We start from the raw sequence: 12,689 nt of genomic DNA, 5'->3' as shown, positions 1-12,689 counted from the left end.
ATATATATATATATATACATATATTTTTATTTTATTTATGTACAGTGATATTTGTCTACCTTTGAGCCTTTGAGCTTTTACAAATCATACGTATTAAAAAATTATAGTTGTGTAATGAAATAAGTCTTCGTAAAATTGTTGGACAGTGATATTGAAACGAATATCATGTGTACTGCTTTATAATGCGCGCGAAGAACGTGTGATTATATTGTATACAATATAATAGTATAATTGAAAACACGTTTTTGCAACGCAGCCAATATGCTCGAACAATTACGAACTGGAATTGAGAATTAAAAATACTTTTCTATTGGAGTCTTTGATGCTCTATGCGTTTCCGGTGAACCGCTCTTAGTTGTAATTTATAATTTTTGTACAGCTATCAGTCATTAAATAGAACAGCTATTTGATAAAAGTTTTAACCCTTTCCAGCTTTTTATAATTCTACTCAAGTATAATAACTACTTGCACACAATTTTCTGCGCAACTGGTTGCCTAACAAATGGCACACTTTGCTTTACATATAAATCACTTATTTAGAAAGCGATATGAGTGTAAAGTTTTGCCAAATTCTTTACAATTATCACTTTAAAAATAAGAAAAATATATATATATTTTTTTTTTATATGTACATCTTTTGGTATTTATCTACATCACGAATGTAGGAACATGAAAAGAAACGGTTCTGAAGGAACTGTCAAATGATACCGGAAAAGGTCAAATATATTTACGCAAGTTTATTTACACAAAATAGGATGTGCTATCTGTCATCTGGCAACACTACTGTATACATTATACAAGAATGCTATTAAGTGGACCCTTAACGAGAAATATATTCGTATAAAAAAAAATCTTTCGCAAGAAATCCACTCGTGTATCAATAAATAATCAGAATAATAAATATCTGATCGAGTATGCAGCCAGTCGGTGATTAGTCTTACGATATTAATTAAATTGTGATGTGAGTGTGAATACGATGGCGACGCATGATCGACAAACGCGTAGTCGCATTTGCAAGGAAATATTAACCCTTTCAATGTTCCATATATTTTTGCAAGATGTTTTTTTTTCTAGTCATTATAATAATTCCTTTTATTAACCAGTAATTTGCAATGTTAAGATATAAAATTTAAAAATAAATTTAACAATATAAGTCTAATTTAAAAATATATCATAAAAAATTTTATATAAAAATAAAATATTCACTAAGAAAAAAAAAATTCTTTGAGAAGATGTCTGACTTTAATTGAAATTACTGAAATAATAAAAAAAACGTCTAGGTAGTGAAAGGGTTAAAGGAGGGAGGAAAATTACCGAATTTTTTATATGTATACTGATTTTAAAAAATGTCATGGTCACACGAACACGTCGCCATTCGCAAAACACTGGATCTATTCAAATGCGCTAGCTTTCTCTCTCGAAACATGACTCGAATCAAAAATAGAGGAAAAAGGATAAAGAACGATATATACGATGCGTCCCTTCCATCTCGAGAGTCAGTCTTAAAGATGCATTGAGCAGAAGACGACAGGACTGCTGGATGAAGGATGCACCGACGTCGATCGTCTTTTCTGCTTTCGTCGCGAAATCCGCATTTACGAGAAGCAGCTCTTCTCTTTTGTACCCTTTGGTTGCTTGCCTGCGATGACGAATAATGTCGGTCATCCGTGTCTGTGACGGTCAGATGATGCGACTTAATTTCGCAATGGAAGTCAGTCTCAAAAGTAGTTTAATTTCGCCGTCGATAACTAGTTGTCTCGAGTAATATACATGCTTTCTATATCAATCTTAAGTTATTTAGATCGATATTCTTGTTTTTCTTTATTTTATATATGTTTTTCAATTTTATATTTTTATTTGAATTTCTTCTTGTTTTAAGCTGCTTAAGGTATTTATGTTTTAATTTTGGCTCACATTAGCGCATATGACGTATTCATAAAAAGATACGTGTTATCAGTAAGATCTTATTGTTTAAATAATTTACATTCTACCATTTTTTTGCGGGTACTTAAGCTTCATCGTTGAGTTTTTTCATTCATTTGAGACCGAATTTCGTTATATTTCAGGACGCTCTACTCAAATAGGAATTCTACCCGCAATAGGAATTCTCTAAGAAGAGAGAAAATGTTCATTGAATTATCGTAATTAATTAGATTAACATATTTTCTCCATTGTTCAAAAAATCCAAGGAAATATCTGGTTAATTAATTAAAATGCCACATCAGAGAGAGTTTATTCTCTCTCGATTCAAAGAATCTTTTAGTACGACCTTGTGATTACATTCGACAAAGGCGAATACCTTGAAATTCATTCATGTATTAACTTTCTTGCTTCATTCCGGAATGATCACCGTCTTTATGGATTCTGACCTTGACCTCTTATACAGTCATTTATCTTTAATCGAATGTACCTTTAGGCACCTGACTAGTTTCCAATTTCTTCATGAAATCGTCTACTTGCGTCAGAGCATTGACACATTATCGGTGTTTTTCTTCTCTAGCAGCATGGACGTTCTTTCTTCCATTTGAATATTCCCGGCGCTACCATTTCTGCCAGGTTCACAGGATATCTTCAACATACTCGGTTGAAGATTAACGTACTTGTGAGGCTCTTTGTTTTTTACGTCAGAATCTCCGTGAAGCCACGTTTGCTTCATGACAGAGGCTCTTGTGGAATCCAGTAAAGGACTAGAACTGTCCTGCTCGCAAGATTGACTAATCAGGGAATCCAAAGTTTGATCGTCGTCCTGCCCATTCAAGTCAAGCAGAAGCGGAGTTGGTGAATTTGGAATCTTTAGTCCCTGTGTTTGCGAAGATTGACGTTGCCACAAAAGGGAAAATTTCCGATTATTCTCTGATAGTTGTATGTCGAGTTGCGCAGTGTGCTCTAATTGCACGCTCGACAGGGGCACGTCCAGACAGGGTGCAATGATACGAGGATTCAACGCCAGGAAATCAACGATCTCCGGTGCCGATGGCCTTTTCGAGTGATCTATATTCCAGCAGGAATACATTAAATTTTCGCTGCAAACAGAATTGTCAAATATAAATCAGATGATAAATGAGGTACGATTAGTATCATCAGGATGACTACTTACAGCTGTAGTTTTATTTTTTTCGGCGCAGTGAGGCAATTGCCAGCCTTTACATGCGTGAGTACCTCATTATTACTCATCCCTTGGAAAGGAAAGCTACCGAATGTAACAATCTCGTAGAGCAGTACTCCGTAAGACCAGACGTCAGACGCTGGCGTAAAAATACCCAGTGCTAGCGATTCTGGCGACATCCATCTTACTGGTAACATACCTGAACGAAACAAATTTTACCCGTAAAATCATAATGCTGTGAAGACAAAAATATCATTAATTGTATCTTCTCTCACCTTTTCGATTGAATTTATAATAGTCGTTTTCGTACATTGGTCTTGTCATACCAAAGTCACCAAGTTTTACTACCCGTTGGGCGTTTACTAGACAATTGCGCGAGGCAACATCCCTAACGAAAAAGAAGAATATATAAGAAAATAAAATTGTGTCATCGCTAGTCATAGATTAAACACAGCAATTAAAATTGTTTGACTCACCTGTGAACGTATTTTAATTGCGCTAAATAACTGAGTGCTCTGGCGACATCTAATGCCATGGCGGTCAATTTTTTATTCGATATCTCGTCGGAATCCTCGTAGCTTCGATCGTTGACCAAATGTCTTCTGGCCAATAGATAGGTTTTTAAGTCACCGTAAAGCATAAATTCCATCACAGTCAACACAGGTTCAGACTTGATGCATACACCCAATAATTTAATGATATTCGAATGCTCGAATTTTTTCATGACCTCGACTTCACTAAGGAAATCTAGTTTTTCATCAGTTGAACTACCGACTTTTAAAGTTTTCACGGCTACAGCGAGCCAGCCCTTCTCAGAAAAGAAAGCTTCACCACCGTAAACGGTACCGAAGGCTCCCTCTCCGATTTTTCGATTGATCACTACTCTATCTCGCGGAATTTCCCATACATCCAAACTAGAAGTATCTATCTGTGATAGGATACCCAGAGACTTCATGTATTTTTCATGAATCTGCATTTTTTTGTCATAGCTAAACAAGTAACAAAAAAGAAGGTATTGTTAAATACAATTTTTAGGAATAATGCCTTGATAAAATTTGCTTTCTACATATATTATATCGTATAATACATATATTACGATATAATAAATGTAGAAGCAATAGCTTCTACATTTATTATAAAGTAACAAGATTATAATAAAATAATAAGATTATAATAAACGTACTTTCGTTTAATGATGATGAAGCTGACGATCAAAACTGCTCCAAGAAGGCCAAAACCAATGATATTAGCGATCACAATCGCTACTTCGCAAGAAACATCTAACAGTTCCGCCAATCCTCCTAGAACACATCTTGATGGAGGCTCGGAACCATCATCAGGCATTGTCTCCGATAACCAAACAAAAGCTGAAATATTCAATTCCAAAGTGCCGCCCGTTACTTCGTGCTTGGCTTCGGAGATATTTGGATAAAAGTTACCAACAATGTTCGTTTCATTATCGACAAACTGAACAATATTGATAACAGAGTATCTCGATGGTCCGCCTAGAAATTTTATTCTTCCGGATACCTGAAAAATACAAACACAATTATTGCAACCTATTGTTTGTGTAGGTATATCGCGATTGCAAGATATCTCAAAAGAATTTTTCATTATATTGAGTCTTCTTATCTTTTAGTGAAAGTAGGAAAATTATTGATTATAATAGGCTACTCTACATATTTTCTTTATAATGTTATATGTGTATAATAGATTAATAAATTACATCTGAATTTTTAATTCCGGTGACAAATTGGAAATCGGAATCGGAATAAGGACTTGATCTTAACCCGGGAATTTATGGATATTTTGCTGATAATAGCACGAAATATAGCCAAAACATCCGGAAGTGTGTTTTTTTTTAATTTAAATATAACTGTATAGAAACTTTGCACAAAAATTGAAGTGCCGTATTGTTACCAGCCTTTTGAATATTAATTATATAATCGATAAATATTTGTTCCACTAACCCCATAAAAATCGGTTTCGCCGATAATATGCGTTAGGCGATTGACCGTATGGTCGCTGTGAAGATCGAAGACATAACTATGGTTCTCACGGAGAAGTCGATCCATAGCATAAGCGTAGGTCCACATGGCGTCGTAGGCGTAACCGGCGTAGTTAGAGGGTTGCTGATTCGACGTTCGGCAGATGTTCTCGTAACGTTCACGCCACTCACGCACAGTGATTCCCTCCTGCATTATATCGTCATCTCGAGCGAAGTATGCGTGCGACAGACCGAGATGTCCGTTTATGGCCTTCATCATTTCATTCGTGGTGCAAGGCACTTGTTCGCCTTCCTCATTGTAATAATCGGTATCGTACCATTGTGTTCGAAGCCAAAGCGGAAGAAACCAGACGTAGCCCTTTAAAACAGGAATCAATTTAAAAAATTATGAATTTGTCTTTAATTTTATGCTCTTATACGATTTATTCGAAAAAAAATGGGCGAAATATAATATTTATAATTATTACCTGGACAGCTGTCATCTCTAGTTTATATGCTTCGCACATGACTTGACGAGCTACTTCACCGTATACGTCTGCAATAATAATTCTTGCTCGTTTTTCTTTCAAACTTTGCAAATACTGAAAATTAATATTGTAAAATTATTTATTGTTTCGATATTTATGAGTTTTTGCATAAATATTATAAAAAAATATTTAAGTCTCAAGTTCTGGTCGCTTAAACATTAAATAATTTATATGCATTTGCATTAATAATTTTTAATAGTAATTCTATTGCTTCCATTATCATTGTTGATAATGGAAAAACAAATATTTAATTTCCCATAAATCAAGATTAAACCTACTTTTGTCATGACGTCAGCTTCTCGCTCTCTCGGAAACTTGACGTTCGCCACAAAATCGATGCTGTTGTCTCTGAGCATATCCTGCATGTATGATATGTACTCGGTATATTTCTGTCCATCTTCTGTCAATGAAGCAACTCGATGCCAACCTAGTCTCTGCAAGAGTTGCACGTAGACATGTTTATACTGTTTGTTCTCACCAATGGTCCTGAAGAAATACGGATATTTGGTGCGATCGTCGAAACTAGATCCTTCTGCGCTGTAACTGATTATCACTGTTCTATAGTGTTTCGACACACCGACCAACGGCTCCACAGTTTCCGAACAAGCAGGCCCTAATACGCCAACCAGCTTTTGGTAATAATTATGTATGATATAATCGATGAAGGATTTCATCACCATATCGGACTTGCATTGACCATCACTGGCTAATAGAGTCAAGTTGTAATCTCTCAGCAGGGTATTGTTAACGTTGATGACTTCCTTCGCCATTTTAGCGGCGATCACGATCGATTTGGCCATGTAGGAATTGCCGCTCATGGGAAATATACCACCTACATAAAGGGTATTTTTGTCGTCGTTGCTGGGCTTCCATTCTGTTAGGACATATTTCAGATTATCATTTAACCAATCGCAGGCAATTTGTTCATCCGAGACGTTCATTGGTGCTTGTAAACGACGTGTGATCAAAATTTCATACATCTCTCGAGTAAACTTAGCGCGATTTATCGCCTGAAAAGCGATCTTCGCTATCGCTTCTAATCTACTCCACACTAATTTTGTTAGTCTGTTGGACTCATACATGCAGCCGATCGAATCGTTTTTCATTCCGCAACGTGGAAAGTCGATCGTTGTAAATTCCCTTTCGTTCGGGATCACGCTGCTGGGCGTATAGTGCAGAATCACCAGTGATCTAAAAAGAAAACTTTGTTATAAAATTTTACATTTTTTTTTTTTTGTGTAGTACTTATTAGAGATCTTATATGAGAGCCAAATTACTCGCGGCCAGACTGATATAGAGTCTTAGTATTTACGGTATCGATTGACAATAAAAAAAAAAATTAGGTACTTTTCAGATCAATACCTGTTCTCGATGGAAGCCGATGAGTTCTGCGCGAGCACGTGTTCGTATTCCTTGGTTAAATATTTGATTAGATGTTTGAGATTCGGTCCTACCCACGCCACCTTAACATAGAGCTTCATCTGATCGATATGTTCTTTTATGAAACGAGTTACATCAGAGTATTCTGCTAGCAGCAGCGCGCAGTTCGGCGACCTTTGCTGGCCTTGGCCGTGACATTGTACCGGGATGTACATCCCATGTTGGCAAAAAGCTTCATGGCAGTAATATTCCCCCGTTTGTGTATTTATCATAAATTTCTTAACGATAGGTAGGTATGTCTCGTCGACAGCGAACCTGCTAGCAGTCTCTAATTTGGAGAAGATTAGCCAACTATCATCAGGTCTGGCTAATGTCTCCGGAACAAACCAGCCAAAGTGACCCGGTGGCGCTATCGAGCCGCATTCTTTCACGTCGTATTTACTTAGCAGTGGCGACGTGTCCTGCTGTGGCGGAATCCACACTTCCATGTTCACCATTATTTCTGGAAATCTGTAATTGAGACAGGAATGTTAATCGCTCGCTTTAAACGCAGGTACGTCCCTCCGGCGGAGTTTGAAAGTAAGTTTGATGTAAGTTTGTTAGTTACAGTAGTTCAAATTTTTAACCATATTCTCAAAAGATAGGAAGGAAATATTAAATATGTAACAGAATCGTTGATAATTTATATAAATCATTATCACTATTTCTATCAAAAAGGAGACATTAAATTTGAGAGCTTGATATTTTTTCATTTTCTTGTGATTGCCAAATATTAATTGACTATATTTCATTTTGTAACTGTTGTATTTAAATCGTCAGAAAAATGTTATTACTCAAGGTCGATACATCTCAAAATATCTTAAATTGAAATATTAGTACACAGCTAAAAAAATGTAATACTACAATACATCTGGAGTTTACAACGCAATATCTTATGCTTCAAGAAGAATACAGTTTGTTTGAAATTTGCATGAAAATAAATACTTTTAAATGATTGAGAAGCGATACAGAGAAATTTGATTACTGTCGATAAATACAATTTGAATATTTGCTGGAGAAAGCATTGCTGTAAAAATGGAATATAATCGGTCAGCAAAAAAGAAGATTGCGACAGTAAGTATTCTCAATTACGTGAAAAAGACGGTTTTGAATTATTTAAAAATTTAGCTATACTAGAAAAATTTCTAATTGAAAATGAACGAACTAGAAGTTGCTAATCTTACTGTCTAAATTATTTGGAGTGGATTCTTACTCTAAAGAATGAAAGTGGAACCAATCTTGAAAAAAAATTTTCAAATCTGTGTCTGGTTAAACTTTTAGATATTTTAGCAAAATAGTTTTTTTCATATAATTCGTTCAAACGAATTATTTTAGTTAGTGACATAATATAATATATAATATGACATATAATTGCACGCGCGCGTATGTGTGTGTTTATATCGAAATTGTGTATTCTATTTGTTTTATGTAAATATAAATAACAAAGTATATCTATTTAAAAACTTATTGAAAAACAAATGTTTAAAATTTGACAAACTTTACATTTCACAAATTGAGAAAGAAAGGCTGTGAGATATTTATAGAGTAAGAAGACAAGTAACGAACTTTCGAGAATGCGTAATTAATTACATTTAATTTGTCGATAATAAACGATCCTTATTTTTGCACTAATAACCGTGCGTATAATGGCTCTCATTAGCCATTTATTTGTTTTTATATTTTGATAGTCAAAGAGTCGTGCAGCTTCAACTTTATTATTACACGATGTCTATTTGTCTTACATTTTGAACTCGGTATATGTTGGCTTTTCAGATAGTCTCTCAAAGACTTCAGACGCATTGAAGTTGTCATCCTTCTCGACAATGGTTACTCCAGTATACCCCAATACTTCGGTCAGAAAAATCTTCATGACTTCTGACGCTAATCTCTGTGTCACTCTCCTCGACACTTCGAACGGAATATTTAAAAAATGACCTTCATATTGGATTACTCTCTTTGGATTGACTTCTGTGAAAAATATATTTCGAATTAAAATCTTTTGATTAAGATAATCACGAAGAATCAATAATAATAATAAAAAAAATAGAATTTTGCACAACCCGATTGGGTGCAATAAAATTGCGAGATTATGTATGACGATTGAGAAACGTCTGAGATGAAGATTGTTGTGCATGTAGAAACGGGTATTCGTAGAAATGCGTATGTAAAAACACAAGGTCACTTTATCGTTTATACCATACAATGTAAACATCTGAGAAAAACATGTAGCCAGGGCAAGAACGTTTCCGGCCGTTGCCAATCCGCGAGATGACTATGTTTAAGAGTTCGATAATAAGCGAGTAAACTATGCGGCATTAACGCATACGGAATACATTCAGCTCGTAATTATATGCTGCGAGGTTTGATATAGCTAATTACTCATCGACTGAATGATCATGCATGGATGAATCGTGAGAGCGATTCAATTAATGTTTAAGCCGCGCCTAACTCGGCCTGTCGCGGCAATTAGCGGGTTATTCCACGTGGCGCCGATTCTTCGATGGCATGGTAATAATATCGCATCTTCGAAACTGACAAATGCGCCGTAATTGAGCCGCAACGATCGGGCTGACGATAATGACCGGCGATTTACCTTCCAGCATTGTCAGACAACGATTCGAGTCCGCGATCTTCAGCACGGCCACGAGGGCCAGCAAGCCCACTAAGAATCCGGGTCTCAGCATCGTGACCTTCTCATCCTGTAACAAACATCAGAGTGTTCCATTGAGATTGCTCGTTAAAAACGAATTAATTTAGTCACGGTTGATCGGTTCGTGAAATAGTAAACCGATTTATTTAGAGGTAATAGCATTGTACGAAGTTGAAAATACTAAGCGGATTGAAAAGAATTAATGGTAAGCAATGGTGTAACAATTAAAACTCTAACTCAATCTGTTTCTCTTAAATACTATATTTTAAGTTCTAGACATAACAGATGCGCGCTACCGAGCTTTTGACATTGTACAAATATGCATATTATACTATATATATTACACTATGCATATTACACTTAACTATTGATACACATAACCGTGAAACGCGCAATCTCAAGCCGCTCACGAAGTAAGCGGAGAGCGCTGCGAGAGAACCAAATGCAAATCGACACATTTGCTTACGACACAAAGTTACGCACGCGATACGATCTAGACTACCAATCCGCATCGCGAAAAAGAGGTAACATTACAGACATGGGAGCAACTCACCTTTCTCACTCTCTCACTTTTTTGTGTAGGTAAACATTACTATTCATAAATTCAGGAACGCTTGAAATTGTCTCGCATCTTTACAAAAACTTAAATATCTCGGTGAAAAAAATTATAGAGGAATTTAAAAAAATGCAATGTAAAAACAAAAAATAGAACTTTAAAGTGGCGTTTGAATTTTGTATCTGCGAAATTTTTTTCCTGAATTATATTGTATAAAATTGAAAATTGATTTTTTGCTATTTGTTGAAGCGCTGTACTTAAATGAAACTTTATCGGATAAAATTTTACAAATATTTTAAGGTAGACTTTCTAAGTCGTAACTTTTTAAAATGAAAAAAAATTGATGTGATTTTTCGCATAGATATTGTATTTTCAAAAATGTTTGAGGGTGGCTAACAAATACAAAATATAAATAATAGAGAGCATACAGCCACAACAATAGATGTTAACGCAAGTCGTATATTTAAAATTCTCATATAAAAAATGTAGACGTTTCGGTCAAGATTTGACCATCATCAGTACAACAAGATGATAAAAAATAAAAAATTACAAAAAATTAATTAAGCAATAATCGCTAGTCCGAAGGTGGTACAATAATATTAAGATGACAATAAAAAAGAAAAATACATAAAATTGAAAGCAATACTCGCAAGTCAGATAGATAGTGAAATAATTTTCCAATCGCTTATGGTATGAGTTCACAGCGTGAGTTGAAGTCCAGAGAATTAAATTTAAAATCTTCTATATCCTTTGTTACGTTTATTTCCTGTTTTCATAAGAAGCGATGAGTGACTTCGTATGAAAATACGGAATTTCCAGATTCACGTATCTTATGACACAAATCCTCGTAAATATGACTCGGAGTAAGTAATAAAACTTAAAAACCGAACACTTGGAAAACTGTTTAAAAAATTATTTCTGACAATTAATTGTATCTATTATTGTGGCTGTATGCTCTCTATTATTTATATATTGTATTTTTTTATTCTTTAAAATTTTTTTGGTAAAAAACTTACTTTTCCTAAAATGTTTTTAACTTTGACAAAAGTTATGGAAGTTTTCAAAGGAAAGTTATGGAAAAAAAATAAAAAGTGGAAAATGTTTATTATAATGTGATTGATTCACACATTCCAAATTTTTATTTTTAAAGCTCTATTTTTTGTCTTTTATATGTTTATTTTTGAAAATTTCTTTTTTTGACCCCGTGTATTTCGCAAACCAGTCATGTGCTTAACTTAAAAATTTTATGCCTATTATTTATGATTATTGTCTCATCATGAATAATCATTGTAATTTGGCACAAAATTTGGTTCAAAAATCGAGGTCTAGAAAACGGGCGATTTTTGCGGTGGCTCTTTGTTTTATTGCCATTATTGCAATAATAAGGATGTAGCAGATATGTAAGAGAAAATTTTTCTTTCATAATGGCTCAACAATCGATGTATGTCAAGTCTAATTTTGTATAAGAGCAGTTTTCATATACACATTCTGCTACATTCTTTATTGGTTTAATTTCTAAAATTTAATTTTTCGAAAAGAGAGGTATATTGAAAAAAACATTCAAATTCTCAAGAAACATTTATTTTTTAATCTTAAGAAGGTTCACTTTTTTTTTACCGACTCATTATTTTCTCACTTTTTCAAGAATAAAACTCACTTTTCTAACTATTTTTGACAATTTTAACTGCCTGCTTAACAATGAATTCGACTATCGATTTAACATCTCCTTTTTTAGATAGAAGTATTTACGCAATTATTATTAATAGCGATATTATTGAAAAATAGATAGATGATTATACTAGTTAAAAATAGATAGATTTATTATACTAGTTCATAAAGTCATGCGCACCTTTGATAAATATTGTAATTAAAAAAACCGAGTCAATTAAAAGTAGCTTAGACACAAAGTAGCAACAGACACAAAATAGCGTCAATTATATATAACTTTGCGAGACCTTTCCAATTGATTATGTATTCCTTCAATAACAACAATTTCTTGCCATTTGAAACGTGTTTGTTCCGTCTACATCAAGAATTCCTGACAAACATTGTTGAAAGGCTAATAAAAATATGCGTAAGCGGATAAATAAAATTTCTCAGATTGTCTCAGGTATCTGATCGCGAAGTGGCGCCGTGTTTTCCTGAATCAACCGACATATATTATAATAAATAATATACATTCGCACTCGACATTACATCTAGAAAGTGCCAGTACACACAATAGCATTCCTCTTAGAAAATAATCATGACGACACACAACTCGGATAGTGAAGCCATTGTACTTTACGAAATGTCCAATGAAAAGAAAAAGAAGGGGATTCCTCTTGTGTGTTATAATATGTATGTTACAATACGATTCCTTAGTACATTCGACTTGAACTCGTGATGGACCGATTTTGCAGTTTAACCTGAGAGATTAAAGC

General features: G+C 34.4%; 1 protein-coding gene across 2 annotated transcripts in view; it reads right to left on the bottom strand.

Annotated features, from left to right (window-relative positions):
* Positions 1 to 1,240: 1,240 nt before the first annotated feature.
* The window catches only part of LOC108751131, a 38,213-nt gene continuing 26,764 nt past the window's right edge, over positions 1,241 to 12,689 (bottom strand). The window contains exons 1-11 of one of the 2 annotated variants that reach the window (XM_018491169.1): positions 9,654 to 9,744; positions 8,803 to 9,028; positions 7,004 to 7,531; positions 5,920 to 6,832; positions 5,582 to 5,695; positions 5,077 to 5,472; positions 4,290 to 4,636; positions 3,583 to 4,095; positions 3,382 to 3,494; positions 3,098 to 3,305; positions 1,241 to 3,023 (exon numbers count right to left, since the gene is read on the bottom strand). In XM_018491169.1, the coding sequence (XP_018346671.1) occupies positions 2,462 to 3,023; positions 3,098 to 3,305; positions 3,382 to 3,494; positions 3,583 to 4,095; positions 4,290 to 4,636; positions 5,077 to 5,472; positions 5,582 to 5,695; positions 5,920 to 6,832; positions 7,004 to 7,531; positions 8,803 to 9,028; positions 9,654 to 9,744 (4,011 nt within the window). In that variant the 3' untranslated portion in view covers positions 1,241 to 2,461. Of the gene's footprint in view, positions 3,024 to 3,097; positions 3,306 to 3,381; positions 3,495 to 3,582; positions 4,096 to 4,289; positions 4,637 to 5,076; positions 5,473 to 5,581; positions 5,696 to 5,919; positions 6,833 to 7,003; positions 7,532 to 8,802; positions 9,029 to 9,653; positions 9,760 to 12,689 lie in introns of those variants that run through there. The other variant, XM_018491168.1, reaches the window with a different exon arrangement.

Source organism: Trachymyrmex septentrionalis, unplaced genomic scaffold (assembly GCF_001594115.1).
Source record: "Trachymyrmex septentrionalis isolate Tsep2-gDNA-1 unplaced genomic scaffold, Tsep1.0 scaffold40, whole genome shotgun sequence".
Taxonomy (NCBI): Eukaryota; Metazoa; Arthropoda; class Insecta; order Hymenoptera; family Formicidae; genus Trachymyrmex; species Trachymyrmex septentrionalis.
The sequence above is the reverse complement of the archived record's forward strand: the minus strand, read 5'-3'. Positions and strand labels throughout refer to the sequence as shown.